Consider the following 19,891-nt stretch of genomic DNA (forward strand, 5'->3'; position numbering starts at 1 on the left):
TCTGTCTCTCCCTCTCTGCCTATAATTCTGTCTTTCGAATAAATAAATATTTTTTTAAGTTTTACAGTAAGCTTTTATTATGAATAAGAATTTATATGTTGTCTGTATAGGTGATGAAAGCTGGAGTCTTTATCAGCTAAGTGATTGCCACAGTCCACGCAGCTGGTTAATATATGTTAAGATAACATTTTCATGTCTAATCTCATGTACAGTTTAATAATTTAACAGATAACATACTAGCAAGTCAGGGCAAATGTTTGCAGCATACTTCAGAGTTGTTAATTTTTACCACTTAAGATTTTTTTTAGGAGCTGAGAGGGTGGAACACATCACCTGTGGTCAGCTGGGTGGTTTTCTGCCTCACATAGGAAGGACTAGAAAAGCAAAAGATTCGTCAAATTGAGGTTTTTGCCCAAAATAATTCTGGGACTTCTGTGTTGTGTTAGTGTGGGTATGTTTCTGTTCCTTCCCTCCAGTTTCCCTTAAACACTTTTTGTGTGAAGGTTGTCACACAGGTGCTCCAAACATTTAAGTAGATGTGCAATGGATATAAATTTTGTTCACCAGAACTTTCCGTATGACTTAAGAACATTGGATAGTGTGAGTATCCGCCATTACTTTAAGTAGATTTGAAATGCAGGCATTCATGATTCACACTGGATCATGAAACTTAGCAACATTGTAGAAGGTTTATTAAAGAGGCAGACGGACTGAGAGCTCCCACTCCCCAAATGCCCACAGTGGCCAAGAACTCAGTCCAGGCCTCCCCTTGTGGCACAGGGACCCAGTTACTGAGCCGTCATCGCCTGCTGCCTCCCAAGGTGTGCGTTCGCAGGAAGCTGCAGGAATCGGGAGCGGAGCTGGGACTGAAAGCCTGGCGCTCCAGTGTGGGTGCTGGCATCCCAGCTGTCGGGCCAACGCTGTGTAAAACACAGAATCCTAGCTGTGTCATGGATGTTGGCACCTGCTGCTGCCAACTCGGCAGCCAGTTACACTGAATACTGACAGTGATGAACCAGGCAGAAGCAATCCGTCGGCGCAGTCAAGGATGCTAACTGTGCATGCAGAGTGCTGAGCTCCCGGGAGGAGAGAGCACGTTTGTTAAGAACGCTGGCTGTAGGGACAAAGGCCTCTCGTGAAATCTTGGCTCCACGTGGTCAGCTCTCTGTCGGACTTCAGTCCCCTTGTCTATGGACCGAGGGTAATGACTGAGCTACCTCTCAGTTATCGGGGGGTGCAGTGTGCACAAAAGTGTTTGGAAAGACGGTAGGGTGCACGCACTCCTAATTGCATTCTGTCTTTCTAAGCAGAACGAGCAGGCTGGTTGGTTACAGAACACCTGTCGTGCAGACCAGGGCGGTGATGATCTGAGATGGGGGTGAGGTTCAGTTATTTTGCAGGCTCTGTTTTTGTCTCAGGATTGGTCAAGATAGGCAGTGCAGGTCCTGCAGATCATAGCACGGCAAACCTGGTCCTTTGACGCGTACTGTTCTCAGATTCCCTTCACTCTCATTCTGTCCTATACCGCAGGAGGGACAGAGCAAGCCATCGTCCCGTTTTCTTCTATTTATTCCTCTTCTGCCTCGGTCCTGTTTCTCTCCTCTCCCTACACAGGTGGGAGGTAAAACCCTCGCTCCCAGATCTGGTCCAGGGTTTTCCTGGGATCTACCTGACTCTCCCCTAAGCCCCACACGTTGTAGTCTGTAGGGTGTGTTGAGGACACAGATAGATGCCTTGGGCAAATCCCGGGAGAGAACACCTGGTCTCCAGGCCCACCCTGGCCACCAGGCGGGGCCTTAGCCAGCATGGAGTCCCACACCCCCGTGGTTTTCACTGGCGGGGCCAGAACTCCCCGCACCCCAGCTGTTCCCTTCCCCAGGAATCAGGAGACGTGGGTTCCTCTTGTCGCTTTGCGTGGACAGAAAGTACCATCTCTGGGAACACGTGGGCACCCAGCGCATGGTCCCCACAGGGGCTTCACCTGCAGAACCTTCTCAGGTTGGCCGAGAACAGACACCTACGTGCCGGAAGTCCGGTCTTCAGCTGAGCCCTGGGCTTTGAGTGCAGTGACGTCACTCACTTTGATTGCTTCCTGCCCTCTGGAACCTTGGGAAATCTAGTGCCGTGGCTGGAAGTCTGGGTGCCGTGGCTGGAGGTCTCAGCGCGTGGCTGGAAGTCTGGGTGCCGTGGCTGGAAGTCTGGGTGCCGTGGCTGGAGTCTTGGCGCCGTGGCTTTCAGAGTGGAGCTCGGCCCCCATGTGCGTGACACATCAGGCCCTTCGTGATCTCGCCCTGTGTCTTTCTGGCCTCCCCTGCCACGTCTCGCCGTCCACACTCACCATTCCAGCCTTTCCCAGCCGCCGTCAGTTCTTCAAGTGTGTTTCCCCTCCGTGTCCCTTCATCCTGATCTTGCTCAACCTCAGCCGCCCTTCCTCCTCCCGGGCCTGCGCTCCAGGGCCCCCCTCTGAGTGTTTCCCGGTGTCACTCCTCTCCCGAGCCCCCCGGACACACGTGACTGGGTGATGGCAGGAACTGTGTCTTCTTTGTATCTCCTGTTCCCGGGCCGAAAGCAGTCCTTGCATGGAATGCGAATTTAATGAATGGTGAGCGAGTGCGTGCCTCTGTGGCTGGCGTTCTGTATCCGTGCGTGTGTGCATGCGTGTGAGAGAGAGACTGAGTGTAAAGAGTCCTTAGGAGAGTTTGGGAAACTTTGCTTTCCACATCCTTCCCTCTGGGAGAAAGCTCTGAAAGTCCAGCCAGCAGGCAGGTGACCTGTTTAGCCTGGTCATTACAACACATTTCATTCACAGCTCTTTTTCTTTTTTTAAAAAGATTTATTTATTTATTTGAAAGTCACAGCTACACAGAAAGGAGAAGGAGGGAGGGAGGAAAGGAGGGAGGGAAAGAGAGAGAAGAAGGGAGGGGAGGGGACAGAAGGGAGGAGAGTTGTCTTCCATCTGTTGGTTCACTCCCCAAATGGCCACAATGGCCAGAACTGAGCCGATCTGAAGCCAGGAGCCAGGAGCTTCTCCCAGATCTCCCATGTGGGTGCAGGGGCCCAAGGACATGGGCCATCTTCTACTGCTTTCCCAGGCCACAGCAGAGGGCTGCATTGGAAGTAGAGTAGCCGGCGCTGCAGGCTTTACCCGCTACACCACAACGCTGACCCCAAATCTCTTTTTTTTTTTTTTTTTTGGAAAGGAATTGCACACGTGTGCGGCGTTGGAAACAGAACAAGGAGCGTGCGTGAGCGCTGAGCTCTGCTCTGACTGCTGGCGTTGTGGCACATTCCCTTAACTCAGCATGCACGTGTGCGTGCTCACACACACGCGTGCTCACAGACACGTGTGCACACGCCTGTGCTCTCACACACGTGTTTTGGACCCATTGAGAGCAAGTCTGTCAGCATCATGATGCCTCGCCCCTCAGTACTTCAGTGTGCATTATCTGAGAGTGAGAGCACCCTGGGGGGCAGCAGGTGATGGCCCACGTACTGGGCCCCTGGCACCTGCTTCGAGATCAGGGCGGAGTTCTTGGCTCCTGGCTTTGGCCCTGACTCAGCCTTGGCTGTTGGCAGGCATCTGGGGAGTGAATCAGTAGAAGGAAGATTCTCTCCCTCTGACTCAGCCTTTCAAGTAAATAAATCTTAAAAACAAAGCAAAACAAAAACAGGCGTTGTGAGGAAGGAGAGCACCCTGCACAGTCTGGGAGAAGGCCCGTGTACCGGGCAGCTCTGTCCCGGGTGAGAGGGCGCTGCTGGGGGACAGGTGAATGCGGGTGACTGGCAGCATCTCGGGGCCCTGAGAGGAAGGAGCAGGCAAATGCAGAGGCATGTGGGCATGTGAGAGCCCGCCTCCACGCCTCCTTGCGCTCGGTTCTGCAGGTGGGTTTTGTCCCTCTTCTGTGTCCCTGACACGCTGTCCCAGCCGCCGGGGGTGGGCACTGAAGGAAGCAGACCCCCGTCCCTGCCCTTGCAGAGCTCATGTTCTAGTGCGGGGGGTGGGGTGGGGTGGGGACGACGAGAGAAATTTGGAAATATGCTGTCTGTTGAATACAGCAGTGAGGCAGGGCAGGGCGGATCTGTGCGTGTATGGGCAGTCGGTCAGGAGTGGCCGGGAGGGGACCCTGGAGGGGACCGGCTCTCTCCTGCTTGTGTCTCCTCGGCTTCCCAGGCCCCATGGCAGAGAGTCCTGAGCCCTTCCCCAGCAGGTGGAAGCGGGCGCCCTTCCCCCCCCTGGGGTTCATCGCATCAGAATCTCTCGCTCCTCCTCTGGGAAGTCGGACTTCAGTGCCCTGTGGGGAGTTTTTATGGCCACGATCATTATTAATGAGAGAACCTGGTCACCTACTCACGGGGACACGGGGGCTGAACAGAATTCCCTTGGAGGGAGGACAGCCTGGCCCTGCTGGAGTGGGGGACAGAGAGGAAGAAACCGCTGAGCAGGGACCCTCAGTGAAAGCCACGGCCCTGGGCTACCCACGCTGGGTCCGGGTGGAAATTTCCGAAGCTGTGAATCTACACGAGGCTGGTTTTCCTCAAAGGAGTTACGGCCACCACAGGTCCCTGGGCCGAGGAACTGGGCTGCATAACCATCACAAGGTCTCACGGAGTGAGAAAAGTCCTCGGCCTGGATTCGGGCTGGGTGATGCTCAGCGTGTCTCGCGCTACACCGTGAACTCCTGTGTAGTCGTGTGTCTGCCGCACTCTGTGTTGTCTTACACATCCCCGGCCTGGGCTGCACGCCGCGAAGTGGGCGTTAAACAGACCTGTGTTGACACAGTGGCCGGGGCCGGCACCTGCAGCACCGGCATCCCCTGCGGGTGCTGGATCCAGTCACAGCTGCTCCACTTCCAGCCCGGCTCCCTGCTAATGTGCCTGGGAAAGCAGTGGAGGATGGCCCAAGTCCCTGGGCACCTGCACCCACGTGGGAGCCCCGGAGGAAGCTCCTGGCCAGTTGTTGTGGCCATTTGGGGAGTGGACCAGTGGATGGGTGACCTCTCTCTGTCTCTGTCTCTCCTTCTCTCTGTAACTCTGCCTTTCAAGTGAATAAATAATTCTTCAACAGTCGTGCGCCACATTGGAACGGACGCTGTCAAAGTGCAGTTCAGCCGCTGTCGATCAGGACGGTCGTGGTGGGAAGTACGGCTTCTCTGAGGTTTTAGGATGGGGCTCACCAGCATGCTGTGGACACCCCGCTCCTTCACTCCCAGGTTTGACCTGGGCAGACTCCCTGACCTCCTTAAGTCCCGTAGAAAGTTGGCGTCCACTTAACGGGGGGCAGACAGGACAGGAGACGGATCAAAGGAGCACGTGTATGCCTGTAAAATTGTGTCATTGACTTTAAGGACAGAAAACTTCCATCCTCTAGTTTACTTCTCGAATGCCTGTAGGAGCTGGGGGTGGGGAGCAACTCGGACTAGACTGTTACTGGAATTAAGACTTATTCTATGCATCTGCTCTCCCACAATATGGTGCTGAGAAGGGAGTAAACAGCTTCTACACAGCTGCCTCTCGCCAATTTGATTGACTAAGCTGCAGGAGCTGATCTTGCTCCTGATTGGAGGAGAGCAGCGTACTCGGCGTGTGGGTAGCAGAGTTGGGATTGGTGGAAAAGGACTATAAAGGAGGAGAGAGACAACATGCACCAGGAACATCTAAGAGGAACACCTGTGCAGCCCCCGAGAGAGCCGGCCGGCGGTGTGCCGCTCCCCCGCAGAAGTGGGGAAAGTGGCAGGGGGAGCCGTCCTTCCACGGAGGTGGAAGGGTCGGTAGCCAACCCAGGAAGAACCAGCAGCAAACCCAGGGAGGGCCGAGCAGACAAAAGAACAGCGCAGGGTCCTGTGTCGTTCCTCCACGAAGAGGGGGAGCGACATAATGGTGCCGTGACTCGGATAGGAAACCTAGGCGGGAAGAAGTGGGAAAATACCGGAGAGAGAGACTAGCAAAGAGCCTAGGGAAAAGCCGGATGGAAGAAGTGCCGGAAGAAGTTAGGATTGAAAGCGAAAGTGAAAGCTGGAGGAAACATAGACTCGGATGCGGACTATGGCGGGGAAGCTAGGAGATTAAAAGCGAAAGTGAAATCTAGAAGAAACTTAGACTCGGATACGGACTGTGGGGAGAAGCCAGGAGAAATGACAGGGGAATATTGTTGGAAGAAAAGTTAGGAAACATACCAGGTAGAGAAAAATGTTAGGGAAAATGAAGCCGCGGGGGCAGGCTGAGGCGGAGACGTAAGCTATGTTGGGATTCGTCAAGTCAGCCTAGGGAACAAAAGGCGAAAATCTAAAACCAGAGGCGGAGACGTAAGCCAGGTTGGAATCCGTCAGATTAGCCCGGGGAGCAAAAGACGGGAAGCCAAACCGTAAGGCGGAGATGTAGGCTAGGTTGGATTTCGCCAGGTTAGCCCGGGGAACTTAGACTGAAAACCAAGAAGCGGAAACGTGAGCTAGGCTGTGTGATTCGTGGAAGCCGCCGCGCGCAGAGAGCGCGCGGGGTGTGAGTAGATAGGAAGTGCGGGGCTGGCGCGGGGCCGTGGTGCGGGCGCGAAGGGCGCTGAGACCGCGGAGTGTGCGCGAAGCCGGGAAGCCACGCAGATGAGAGAAGCGCGGGCTGAAGCGGCTCAGAGCTGGGAAGCTGCCACGGGGCGAGGCGCCGAGAAGCTGCGGGGATAAGAGAAACAGAAGTATAGAAGTAAAATGAGAGAAATAGGAATGCTGGCAGATAGAAGTAAAACAGGAGAGATAGGAATGCCTGGAGATAGAGAAATAGAGAAAAATAAGGCCTCCCCACAACATGGCAATGAGAGAGCTTGGATTCGGTCTGCCTGATTAGGTGATAAGCACCAGCAGGCAGCTCGACCAGAGTATGAGCTGCAGGTCACCGAAGATAGGCACGAATCAACATCAATAAGTCTCCCCACAATACGGCAATGAGAAGGCTCGGATTCGGTTTGCCTGATTGGTAGGGCTTGTAAGCACCTGCAGGCAGTTCTAGCAGAGCAGAGCATGCGCTGCAGGGCACCGAACACAGGCACGCATCAGCGCCTAAAAACCTCCTCACAACAAGGCGAAGAGAGGACCCGGATTCGGTTTGCCTGATTGGTAGGGCTTGTAAGCACCTGTGGGCAACTCCAGCAAGCAGAGCAGAGTGTGTGCTGCGGGGCACCGAAGACAGGCGCGTATCAACGCCAAAAATAAAAAGAAAGGGGGAATTGTGGGGAGCAACTCGGACTAGACTAAGTTACTGGAATTAAGATTTATTCTATGCATCTGCTCTCCCACAATATGGTGCTGAGAAGGGAGTAAACAGCTTTTACACAGCTGCCTCTCGCCAATTTGATTGAGCTGCAGGAGCTGATCTTGCTCCTGATTGGAGGAGAGCAGCGTACTCGACGTGTGGGTAGCAGAGTTGGGATTGGTGGAAGAGGACTATAAAGGAGGAGAGAGACAACATGCACCAGGAACATCTAAAGGGAACACCTGTGCAGCCCCCGAGAGAGCCGGCCGGCGGTGTGCCGCTCCCCCGCGGAAGTGGGGAAAGTGGCAGGGGGAGCCGTCCTTCCACGGAGGTGGAAGCGTCGGTAGCCAACCCAGGAAGAACCAGCAGCAAACCCGGGGAGGGCCGAGCAGACAAAAGAACAGCGCAGGGTCCTGTGTCGTTCCTCCACGAAGAGGGGGAGCGACAGCTGGGGGTGGGCCACGCTGAAGCCACGAGTGGGGAACTCGGTCTGCGTCTCCCACGTGGGTGACGGGGACCCAACTACTTGAGCCATCACTGTTGCCTGCCTGGATGCACGTTAGCAGGAAGCTGGACTTGGAAGCAGGGCCAGGACTGGTATCCAGGCACTCGGGAGGGTGTGGGTGCCCTACGCAGTCCACCCAGCGTGTGTACATACACACTTCCTGGTTTCGGCCCAACCTCGGGCTCCGGTCAGTGACGAGTTTCAGCCGGGGCACTTGGGATCTTGCTGCGGGATCTGCAGAACCAGCTGTGTGAGCACAGAGCCGGGGGCTTAGTGGCAGCAGCTCGAATAGGATTCAGGAGATCTGCCTCCAGCAAGCTTGATAGGAATGAATAATATGATGTTATTGCTGTTTGCCAGCAATCATCAGTTGATTACCCAAGCAGGTAATAAAAGTTTGAAAGTCCATTCCTGGAAGGGCCAGAACATAATTTCCCAGATTGAGTTTCTGCAGAGAACCAGTTGATGGACTGGTCATGGGGTGGGGTGGGGGAGGGGCCAGCACAGAGCGCTGGCTTGAGAAGTGGCGGGTTAGATGGCGGAGCCTCTCCATTCTGGAACTTTCTGGGCCTTGAGTTAGAGCTCTTCGGTTAACAGATGGATCAGGGCTGCCACGGCTTGCGTCTGGGCTCCGCCCCAGCTCGCACCTGCACCACTCTGTCCGCCTGGGCGCCAGTGTGGCTCTGGCAAGTGTAGATAGCGAGCCCCGCGCGAGAGAGGAGTGGGGCGGGGAGGCACGCCCAGGAGTGGGGGGAGGGGGCCGAATGAGGACCAGCGCGTCCCAGTGACTAGGGGACGTGTTGGACCCCTCCCACCAAGGTAGTTTTCTTTGCGGGTGGCTGTGTTCCGGCGGTCAGGGTTTCTGGACGCACTGGGTGGTGCTGGAGTGCGCTCTCACACGCCGTGCGGTCCTGAGTCTGCCCATTTGTGACCTTTCCCTGCGTCGGGCAGTGTTTGCTCCCCTCTGTTATGTCTCCAGCATTGTGTTCGTCTCTGTGGGCGATTAGAAAAGCATTCGGAGTATGTGGCCTGCGTGAACGTGTTAGTTGAGTGACAGGACTGACACACCAGACGGTGTTGGCAAACCAAGACAGGACAGGAACGAGAGTCACGGGGCTTGGAGGGAGACCAGCGTGGTCCTCCCTGGGGAGAGTGTGGCGAAGCAGGGACCCGCTGCAGGCCGGTAGCGCCCCGGGACGAAGGCAGAGGCAGGGTGCCTACATCTGTAATTAGGAACGATGCGTCTGGCCAGCTCTGTGCGGCAGAGAAAGATCTGAGAGCTGCCTCCTTGGAGTGATCATTCAGGTCCTGTGGGTGCTGGGGAACAGAGGGAGAGGCGTGGCAGCGAGGTGTCGAGCAGGGGTCCCCGACCCGGGAGAGAGCACGGGGGCACCTACCTGGGTCAGACCTCGGTGAAGGCGCTGGGGAACCTGAAACCTGCCTGTCACTGCGGATTAGAGAATAGTGTGTGATCGGAAGGTAATTATGAGGATTAAGTGAGATACAGAATCACGCAGTTTAGTACCAGTGAACGTTGCTTACTACTCTCACTGCATGGCTGGATCCGTGGTTTCCACAGTGTGGTCCTTGGGGTCCCCTGTGAGTTGTTACGGCGCAGACCCACACCCTCACTGTGCCTCAGGCAGGCAGCACCACGGTCCTCATCCTCGGGGTGGGGAGAACGCGTGGCCCAGGAATCCTCTGGATTGGGCTTCCACTGAGATTCCCACACGGGAAGAGGAAGCTATTTAAAGCGGGGACGGGGCAGCTGTGTGCTTCGCAGCGCGGAAGAAAGGGGGTGGTGGATTCTTTGCCATAATTAACTGGAAGCTGTGCACACAGCGCCAGGACGTCTTTGTTCTTATGTTTATGGAAGACAGCTGGTTCCGTGGGCTGCTAGAGAGAAAAGAAAATACCGGGCAGTGGGGACATGTTGTATAGCCTCAAGGATAATGACGCCATGGAGCCAACCAAGCAACTTGAGATTAGGTGAGGGTTGAGTCTTCGTCCAGCAGGTGCTTCTGACCCGCCTGCCTCCTGTGAGCCGGCACTGCGCCGTGTGCCGGAAGTAGAAGATCACATACTCTCCTGTTCACGGGCTTTGCAGAGCGACACCTCCCCGGGGACTGGAACCTGTCTTTTTTCCTTAGCAACTTTGTCTAGCTACAGGGTCAACCATCCTGACCTGTTCTGTGTCTCATTTCTGGAAGCATTCCAGACGTTGACTTCTTTTGCTTATCTGTTTGTGGCCTGTGATGATATAAGCCCCAGAGATGATTGAAAGATTCTGTGTCCCTGTTGAATGCTGACCACCTGGGGTTGGCGACCTTGTCTGTCCCCGGCGCCACACCCAGTGCTGGTATCTGAAGAAGCACCAGACATGACAGCCTGGTGTAAAGTAAACTGACTTCCACACTCCATCCGTGCGGTCACCACTTGGTGCCGTCCTGGGCAGGGCACTGTGGTTGTAGAATGGCCAGCCCGAGGCCCCGCCTGAGTGTGGAGCTGTACTGCCTGGGGCCAGGTCAGGGGTCAGCCAGGCGTTCCGCTGATTCCACCGCCAGGTGCTCGGAGCTCAGATGAGCGCATCTGCCCCCCTGTAAGGGCCGAGTCTTCGCCACCACGGCGGATGGTCACCAGCTGGCTGGGACTGTGTTAAGCCATCCAAGTTCATGAAAACAGGTGGCATAGTGTTTGAGCAGGGAGAGGAATGAGTGAGGCTGGTCGGCGGGGTGTGATCCCCTAGTCTTGTGTCGTGGGGACTTCAGGGACCACTCCCCCGAGATGACCGACGTGGCCTGGTGGTTCTGAAAACTTGTGTTGTTGAGAGTGTCTTTTAACAGCCAGGGGCGCTGAGCCGCCTGCGCCCACCCCCTTGCTGTGGCCGCTGGGGCTGGGTGGTCATGAGAACTGCCGACGTTCCTTCCTTATCTCCTTTGCTCCAAATCTCCCCGAGGACGGTGGTGGGAGCCTCTGCCTGGCGCTTCCGCGTGGTTGCCAAGAGCAGACCCGGCCGCGAGTGGCCCTGGCAGTCAGGCCTCTCCCGTCTCTCTGTGTGGCCACGAGGGATCGGGAAGTGAAAGGGAAGAGGGCAGCGAGCTTTCAGGAAATGTTTTAATTGAGTCAGAAGCCTTTGCGTTCTCCACAGTGCTGGCGTTCAGAGCCAAGGGGGAGTGTGCTTCCCTAAGTTCATGGTTTTTCTAAGACTACTCAGTGTTGGCAGATGTTTCCTGGAGCCCTGCCAGCTGCCCAGGAAACACGGAATGTTGGGATGCAGTTTGGAGGAGAGCTAGGCTCTCATGGCGTTAGAGCTGAAATGGGTCTCGAAGGTGAGGACAGAGGACGGGCGAGGCCCCCTCAGGGCTGCCGCTGGCCTCACCTCTGTGCCCCGCCCGCTGTCGTCCGCAGTGAACACCTACCTCTTCATGATGCAAGCGCAAGGCATCCTGCTGCGAGACAACGTCAGGACGATCGGGGCCCAGGTGTACGAGCAAGTGGTCCGCAGCGCCTACGCCAAGAGGAACAGCAGCGTGAATGACTCAGGTATGCGTTTGAGAGGAGGCCTGGCTTGGGTGTTCCCAGAGGGGGAAGGGCGAACGGGTCGAGGTCTGCAGAAGCTCTCGCCAGTGCCTCTGCGTTCACTTGAGACTGATGGGAGAGAGCGCTCCTTCCACTGGTCCACTCCCCAAGTGGCTGCCGTGGCTGGAACTCTGCCCTGGTCCCCCTCGGGGATGTCCCGGGCTCACGCACTTGGGCCGTCTTTTGCTGCTTTCCCAGGGGCATCAGCAGGGAGCTGGATCGGAAGTGGAGCTAACGGGACTTGAACTGTCATCCTGTGGGATGCCAGTGGCTTAGCAGGTGGTGGCTTCACCCGCTGTGCCACAGCACTCGCCCCTGTGTTTGCTCTTGCTCGTGACCTGTTTGGGGTGACGGGGGAGCTGCCTTTCCCTCCTGATACTTTTCGGGGAGGTAATTCGAAAGGTATTTGAAAATACTCCGGACGACCCGCTCTTTGGTCCAGCTGCCACCAGGATCTCACCAGGAGCAGATTAAGCACACGCTTAGGACACTGGCAAATCAGGAGCTTCACGAGGTGTCTTGGGAAACAATTTGGTATTTAATCTCAAGAAATATATTCCTCTGCCAGCAGGGAGAAGCAGAACTTGGCCACACTTCCTTGTTGCTTATGTTATGGCTTCCCATTGTGAGTTTTCTTTTTTCTTTTTTTAAAGATTTATTTATTTATTTGAAAGGCAGAGTTAGATCTGCCATCCGCTGGTTCACTCCCCAAATGGCCACAAATGGCTGAGACTGGCCAGGCCGAAGCCAGGAGCTTCCTCCAGGTCTCCCACGTGGATGCAAAGACCCAAGCACTTGGGCCATATGCTACTGCTTTCCCAGGCCACAGCAGAGAGCTGGATCAGAAGTGGAGCAGCTGGGACTCGAACTGGCGCCCATATGGGATGCTGGCACTGCAGGCAGTGGCTCTACCCACTATGCCACAGTGCTGGCCCCTATATTTTTAAAAATGTATTTTAGAGGCAGAGAGACAGACAGATGGACAGCAAGCTCCCGTCCACTGCTTCATTCCCCTGAATGCCCGCAACAACCAAGGCCAAAGCCAGGAACGGGGAACTCAATCCGAGTCTCCTGCATGGGTGGCAGGAGCCACCACTGAGCCGCCCAGCTGCCTGCCAGGGTCTGTATCAGCAGGAGGCTGGAGCCAGGAACTGAACCCAGCCTCTCCGCCATGGGGCCCGGGCGTCCCAACTCCAGGCTCAATGCCTGCTTCTGTTGAACTTAACAGATTTCCATGTCACCTGGGAACAGTGTTCCCGAGTTATCGTAGCTATTGAAGAGACTTCTGGAGGAAAAGGTTAGAGTCACCTGCTTCGCCGTCTCGGTCAGCGGGGCGTCCGTCCTGTGCCCTAATCCCAGCGCTGGGGTTGAGCCCGGTGGCGAGAGAGCTTCCCGGGCCGCACTGCCAGGCCCAGCGATGGCGCCTCGAGAGCAGACGTTTCCATCTTTGCAGCTTTTACCTGTGGCTTTGCTTGTCTCCCGCACTGACCGTGCAAAGAGGAGAAGGAACACAGAGGGGGACGCCCGCCCGCCCCGCACTGTGTTCCGAGGGCTTGCTCCTGCATCACTCTGCCCTCAGCTCTTTTTAGAAAAGACTTTGGGTGACAAGTTCACCTGCAAGGTAAAGCTTTTTCCTCTTTCTCACTCCTGCTGGAATACAGATGTTTCCATGTGGCTCAGTGGGACAGCCGTGAGGCTTTTCCCTCCCAACCAGGGATGGTGCTTCAGAGGGAGAGACAGAGAGACAGAGAGACAGACAGGCGGCTCCCACTCACTCCCCAAATGCTCGCAGCAGCCAGGGCTGGGCCAGGTCAAAGCCAGGGCTGTGCACTCCACTCCGGTCTTCCACATGGGAGTCGGGGTCCGACTGCTCGACTCCATGCATGATTTATTTTTAATTACAGATTCTGAAGTTTCATTTTGCTAAGCATTCATGATTGGCTGCTGATTTCTTTAACTGGGGATAGTGGGCTTTTCTGTGGCTTCTTCCTCTTTTCATCCAAGCCCAGCATAAAAAATGCGTACACTGGAACATGCCTTTGGCCTAGCAGTTAAGACTCCGGTTAAAATGCCATGTCCAACGTCAGAGTGCTTGGGGTCCAGGTCTCCTGACTCCCAACTCCAGCTTCCTGCTGCTGTGGACCCTGGGAGGCAGTGGTGATGGTTCAGGGAGGTGGGTCCCTGGCCCCCACGTGGAAGATCTGGATTGAGTTCCCAGGCCCTGCCCCTGGCTTCAGCCCAACCCAGCTCGGCCAACCTAGCCTACCTGGTCCCAGCTATCGCCAGCTTTTGGGAAGTGAATCAGAGAATGGGAGCTTGCTTTCTCTTCCTCTCAGTGTGTGTGTGTGTGTCTTTATGCCTCTATAAAATAAAATAATAAATATAAAAGTTTTGACAAAATATGTGAAGGTGGACATTGTGACGCAGCTGGTTAAGCCTTTGCTTAGGAGGCCTGTGGCCCTCATTGGAGGGCCTAGAATTGAGTTCCAGCTTCCTGCTCAGGCACCTGAGAGCAGTGGACGACTGCCCAAGTTCTTGGGTTCCTCCCACCCATGGGGCTTTGTTCCTGGCTTTGGCCTGGCCCAGCCCCAGCTGGTGTGGGCATTTGGGGAGTGAATTAGTGGATGGAAGACTCTCCTCCCCCCACCTTCTCATCTCTTTCTCTCACCCCACCTCCACTTCTCTGCCTTTCAAATAATAAATTTTTATAAACAAGCAAGCAAGCTTCTTCCCACCAGTTCAAGCCTCTGGTCCTCTGTCTAGAGTTCATCGTGGATTGTAAAACTGTGCGTATAAAACGTGACAAACAAGAATTCGTCGTGGTGCTTGAGAGACGGAGAGAAAGCATTGCCCTCAAGGATGTCGCCCCCTCGGTGCAGCCGCCGGCCCGCCTGCGCACTCCGTACTGCCGCCCGGCACGAGCAAGCCCGGCACGAGAAGCTGAGGATCGCTTTCCAGGCATTTCTTCCCGAGTGCCTGGAGCGCCTCGGCCGTGCTGTGCCTGTGCCGGAACAGACTGCCGAGCTCTTCCCCCAGCTGGGGCAAGGGCAGCTCCTGAAGTCAGGAGCCCGCCGGCGCGTTTTGCTGTCCCCGTTCACGGGAGGTTTTGCACGAGGCACCCGCACACTTGGGCTCGCTCAGTGCCGATCTGGCTCTGTCCGGGAGGGGAGGGTTTTGTGTCAGCCAGTCGTCCTGGTGGGGACGGTAGAGTGGCTTGATCACGTGACGCCTCCCACATCCCACCCCAGAGCTGCTTCTGGAGAAGTGGTGAAGCCGGGCCCCCTCGAGCTCCATGCCAGGGCTCCTTCCCTGCGTCACGCCGGATAGGGAGCGTGTGCTCTCCCGGCGTCTCTGGGCCAGGTGTCAGAGGAAGCTAGCACGGCTCTCTGGGCGTGCGGAGAAACGGTCGGTTCTCTGGGAAGTTGGAGGGGGCACGGAGTAGGACCCCATCCCCGCACCACTGCCGGCCTTGCTGCACGGGATTTCACTGCTTCCTGAGGGGCCGGCTTGGAGAGCCGCACACCCAGTGCCATTTTCATTGGACTTTGCATCCTTTTATCCTCAAGCCATTGAATAATTGAATTCTCAAATTACTGAGTAATCGAATAATCCCCAGGTCCCTCTCCCTCACGTACCTCTGGTGGGAAGAGTTCGTCACTTATTTTGCATTTACCGTGTGCACCCCCAGCCATCGCAGACTGGTGATCTTTGCCGTCAGGGACTGCGTGGCTGAGTCGCGGATGCCTGCATCGTCCCACGGATGCTCCGCGTGCCCCTGTGCAGACGGAGGCCCCGAGGCACACACAGAACTGATGCCCCGGGGGTTAGCATTTGCTGCCCGGCCCCAGTGCCCGTCCTCTGGGCCCCAGCAGTACCATCGCTACCTCGGCCGTTGCTGTGTCTCTAGTGCCGTGGCTGCCACCTGTCACACAGGAGCCACTTGGTCAGTCAGTTTTGAGTGATTTGATGAGATTTATAAAGGTGGCGCTTTTTTGTGTTGTGTTCATTGCTGAAGAAGCTGTCGTCTTGACTGAATTTTGTTTTACTGGCACGTTCGTCTCCTCCCTCCCTCCCTCTCCCTCCCTCTCTCTCTCTCTCCCTCCTTCCTTCTCTCTCTCCCTCCCTCCCTCCCTCCCTCTTTCCCTCTCCCTCCCTCCCTCCCTCCCTCCCTCCCTCTCTCCCTCTCTCCCTCTCTCCCTCCCTCTCTCTCTCTCTCTCTCTTTTTCTCTTTTGTTAAGATTTATTTGTTCGTTTGCAAGGCACAGTGGCAGAGAGAAAGATTGATCCTCCACCTGCTGGTTCACTCCCCAAACGGCTGCAATAGATGGGGCTGGGCTGGGCTGGGCTGGAGACAGGAGTCAGGAAGCTCACAGGAGTCTCCACGCGGGTGACAGGAGCCCAAGCGCTTGGAGCCATCGTCCACTGCTTCCCAGGCGTGTTAGCAGGGAGCCAGATCAGAAGCAGAGCAACCGGGACCCAGACTGGCACTGTGATGTGGATGAGGGTGTCCCAAGAGGCAGCCCAGCCCCTGTGCTGCAGTGCCTGCTCCCCCCTCTTGGGGACTGTTTAGAAAAGGAAATACCATTTCCCTGAACGCGTGGCCAATGAAAACCCACCATTCACCTGGCGTCAGAGCAGTTCTGTGGCGAGCACAGTCAGAGAGGACGTCGTGGGCTCAGGAGGCCGAGACTGCCCTCAGAGACAGGACGGCCGGTCCCTCGGGACAGCATCGGCTGCATGGGGCACCTGCCTGGTGCCTGTCCACCTCTGTCCAGAGGCGATGCCTTCCCTGGGCCGAGTATCCCTAAAAAGCTCAGTGTGACAGTTAAGTAATGTTGGTTTTCTTTTTTTTTTTTTTTTTTCTCTTTTGAGAGAGAGCGCATATTCCCGTCCACTGATTCCCTCCCTGCACGCCTGCAGTAGCTGGGCCTGGCCGACAGAGGCGCTGCCCTGAGCCCCTGCGGCCGGGGTGTCTGCTGTTTGCCCCTACAGGGGTGCAGGTGGCCGCCACCTCTGCCCTTCTGTGTCCCTGGCTGGAACAGGTCCTGACTTGAGACCGATGTGGCCTTAGACAGTCGGTGAGGTTCTCTCCCAGCAGCCCCGCCTAATAGGCAGATGTGACCGGGAGACAGCGACGCGGGGCCCGGCCATCCCCAGGCGGCAGGAGCAGCGGCAGGACCTGGGCTCCGAGGCAGCGTGCCGGCTTTCACCAGGGCTGGGACGGGAGCCGTCCTCTGCCTCTTTCACTTCTATAAAAGGTTTCTGCTGCTGCTGAGAAAGTAGGTTTCATTTAACCTAAATCGCTATTTAAAGAAAGTAAAATTAGAAATGAGGAAACCGGGGGTTCTGTCCCTCCGAGGTGCAGGGTGAGGCTGTAGGACGCAGAGCTGCGTCCTTGCAGGTGTTGTTAATTATCTGCAATCAGAGGAGGACAGAGTGGCCGCTGTGGGGTTTGCCGCTGGCCTGGCCTCCAGGGGCTTGCTATCTCGGTATTTGCAGGAAGCAGTCAGTTTATCTGGTCTTCAGACAAGCCCCCAAGCGTAGGTCAGGAAGGTCGGAAAGGTCCTGTCCCACAATTCTCATTTCGCTTTTTAATTTCTAAGCTTCTTGTTTCCTACTTGGGTGGCAGCTCTAAGGCTCGGGCCCTTCCCGGCCGGAATCCGTCTCCTCTTTGTTGGTCTGCAGCTGAGGACGCTAAGCATGAGCGCCATGCCGACCGCTCGCCGCGGGCCGTGTGATCGCCGCGCATGGCGGAGCGGCTGCTCTCTCCACACACAGGCAGATCGCAGGCGCGAACCCGTTTGCTCGTGCCGGTGAGGTCTTTAATCTGTCTCCGCCAAGACAATCATTTGGTGTATTGTGTGCAGGGTTCATCCAGAGCAGCAGTTAGCACTGGAGCTTCTTCACGGAGCTTCGAAGCTCAGTACTTTCAGAGGAAGGGTCAGCTCGGCGGCGTGGACGGAGAGCCCTGCGCTCCTTTCTGCAGGGGTGACGGTTCTGAGTTCTCGCCGGCTTGGCTTCTGTCTTTCTATAAAGCCATCTCCGGGCCGGCGCCGTGGCGCACTTGGTTAATCCTCCGCCCATATGGGCGCCGGGTTCTGTCCCAGTTGCTCCTCTTCCAGGCCAGCTCTCTGCTGTGGCCCGGGAAGGCAGTGGAGGATGGCCCAAGTGCTTGGGCCCTGCACCCGCATGGGAGACCAGGAGGAGGCACCTGGCTCCTGGCTTCAGATCGGCGCAGCTCCGGCCGTAGCGGCCATTTGGGGAGTGAATCAACGGGAGGAAGACCTTTGTCTCTGTCTCTCTCACTGTCTATAACTCTACCTGTCAGATAAAAAAAGAATGAAAAGCCATCCCCGCTGGTCTCTGTGAATAGACTTAGTGTTTCCAGGAAACCACAACCAGAAGTACAGAAACTATTCTGCTCCGTCCTCCCTTGTCAGAGAGACTTCACGTCCTCTGCAAGTGGCCAATGGCTGAATTTTGTCCCCTGAGCGCTTACAGAGTAGGCAGCTGTGTGCCTGTAGTAGAAAAGGGATCTAGAGTATTATAATCATTTGATTCTTGGAAACCTTCTCATGGTACTAAAGGGGGGGGGGGGGCTGAGTTGAAGATTCTAGAATTCTTGGGTGAACGTGAATTCAAACAAGCAGTTTTGATTTTCATAGAATCAGCAGCCATGTGAAAGAATCGGTGAGAGAGACCTTAATGCTCTATGAAAAAACAGTGCAGCAAAACGGACAGTCCCCAGCCCGAGCTCCGTGTGGGCCCCGCCACACGCCGGCCACCTCGCGCACCTGGCGCTTCAGTGCCTCGAGGTCAGAGGGCCTCTGTCGCCCTGCCCCACCGCTACAGTCCCCTGGGAATAGGCATCTCCACACTCTTAAAAAAATATTTATTTTGTTCATTTGAAAGAGAGAGAGAGAGAGATGTCTTTCATCCACGGTTCACTCCCCAAATGGCTGCAATGGCCAGAGCTGAGCCAATCAGAAGCCAAGAGCCAGAAGCTGCTCCTGGGTCTCCCACGGGTGCAGGGACCAAGGATTTGGGCCGTCCTCTGCTGCTTTCTCAGGTGCGTTATCAGGGAGCTGGGTCGGGAGCGGAGCAGCCAGGGCTGGAACCAGCGCTCATGTGGTCGCCAGTGCTGCAGGCCGGGCTTCAACCTGCCGCCCCCAGCACCAGCCCTGCGTTCACACTCTTGAAATCCCCCTGAAATGACCACACAGCGGTGCACAGAGGTGTTGTGTTTGCAAGGGCGTAAACCCTGCAGGATGGAGAGAACTGACCACAGCCGGCCATTTGGAAAGTTGGAAGCAGATGGGCCTGTGATAGGGACTTAACAGACGGGGAGGCCAGTGACTGGCCCAGGGCTGTCCCTGGTCCCCAGGAGCATGGGAGTTAGCAGTGCAGGTGCCCTGGGAAGTAGGAGTAAAGCAGGCAGCTCAGGGAGAGCAGGCTGAAGGTGGCAAAACGCAGCCCCAGGCTCAGCCTGCCTTCCCTGGCCTGGTAACACCCCCGAGGCGTCAAAACACAGGTCCCTCAGCTGGGCAGGCCGGGCAGGACACAGCCTCTGTGAGCACGCTCTTTCCTCCTCAGCTCCAGGTGCTTTCTCAGGCCTGTGCTGTTGGGCAGGAGATGAGCGTGGATTCCTCTGAGGAGGCTGAGCAGACCAAGAGGGAAGACCCCAGAGAGTGACACTGGGGGTCTCCAGACCAAACCCTGGGCAGAGCGCCCTGCGGTGAAGAGCCTCAGTCCAGAGCCTCCCATTGGGCTGTTGGGTGTCCCACTCTTAGCATTGGCATCCGGGACCGGCGCTGTGGCATAGCGGGTAAAGCTGCCACCTCTAGCGCCAGCATCCCATACGGGCACCAGTTCAAGACCCAGCCATTCCACTTCTGACCCAACTCCCTGCTAATGCACGTGGGAAAGCAGCGGAGGATGGCCCAAGTGCCCGGGCCCCTGCACCCACGTGGGAGACCTGGAAGAAGCTCCTGGCTTCAGCCTGGCCCACCCCAGACCACTGCAGTCATTTGATAAGTGAACCAGCAGCTGGAAGATCTCTCTCTCCCCCCCTCCTCTCTCTCTCTCTCTCTCTCTAGTTATCTATCTTGGTAACTCTGCCTTTAAATATTCTAAGCAGAGGATATTCAGAAAATAAAAGGAATGCTTCAAAATTAAAAATGATGTTAGCAGAAATGATTTAAAGAAGGGTTGGCTGAAGTTGAGAAACTCTCTTGGAAAGTAGAGCCCATGGCAGGATGGAATCGGGATACAAAAATGAGGCAGGGACGGGGCCGGGAGCCCAGCGTGCACTCTGCTCTCCAGGGGAGGAGGCGTTGTCCCCAAGCACGCTGCCTGTCGCTCTAAAGGCCACCCAGGGGCCCGCACAGTGGGAAAAATAGACCTCCGGTGAGGAACGCCAGCTTCAGATTTCCTGAACTACGTTTCTCCCGCCTCCAGAAAGGGGCTGCTGGTGGGTGGTCTGCAGAGATCAGAACCAGGCTGGCTTCGGGCTTAGCAGCCACGTGTCATCTGGAAGACAGTGGGACAGCACCTTGACCGTGGGAAGACACT

General features: G+C 56.1%; 1 protein-coding gene across 4 annotated transcripts in view; it reads left to right on the plus strand.

The window, feature by feature from the left end:
• B4GALT5 (beta-1,4-galactosyltransferase 5) overlaps positions 1-19,891 on the plus strand; it is a 79,355-nt gene that overhangs the window by 45,397 nt on the left and 14,067 nt on the right. For 3 of the 4 annotated variants that reach the window (XM_070051709.1, XM_051844935.2, XM_051844934.2), the window contains exon 2: positions 11,150-11,284. In XM_070051709.1, coding sequence (XP_069907810.1) covers positions 11,150-11,284 — 135 coding nt within the window. Of the gene's footprint in view, positions 1-11,042; positions 11,071-11,149; positions 11,285-19,891 lie in introns of those variants that run through there. The other variant, XM_070051710.1, reaches the window with a different exon arrangement.

Source organism: Oryctolagus cuniculus, chromosome 11 (genome assembly GCF_964237555.1).
Source record: "Oryctolagus cuniculus chromosome 11, mOryCun1.1, whole genome shotgun sequence".
In the NCBI taxonomy this organism is placed as follows: domain Eukaryota; kingdom Metazoa; phylum Chordata; class Mammalia; order Lagomorpha; family Leporidae; genus Oryctolagus; species Oryctolagus cuniculus.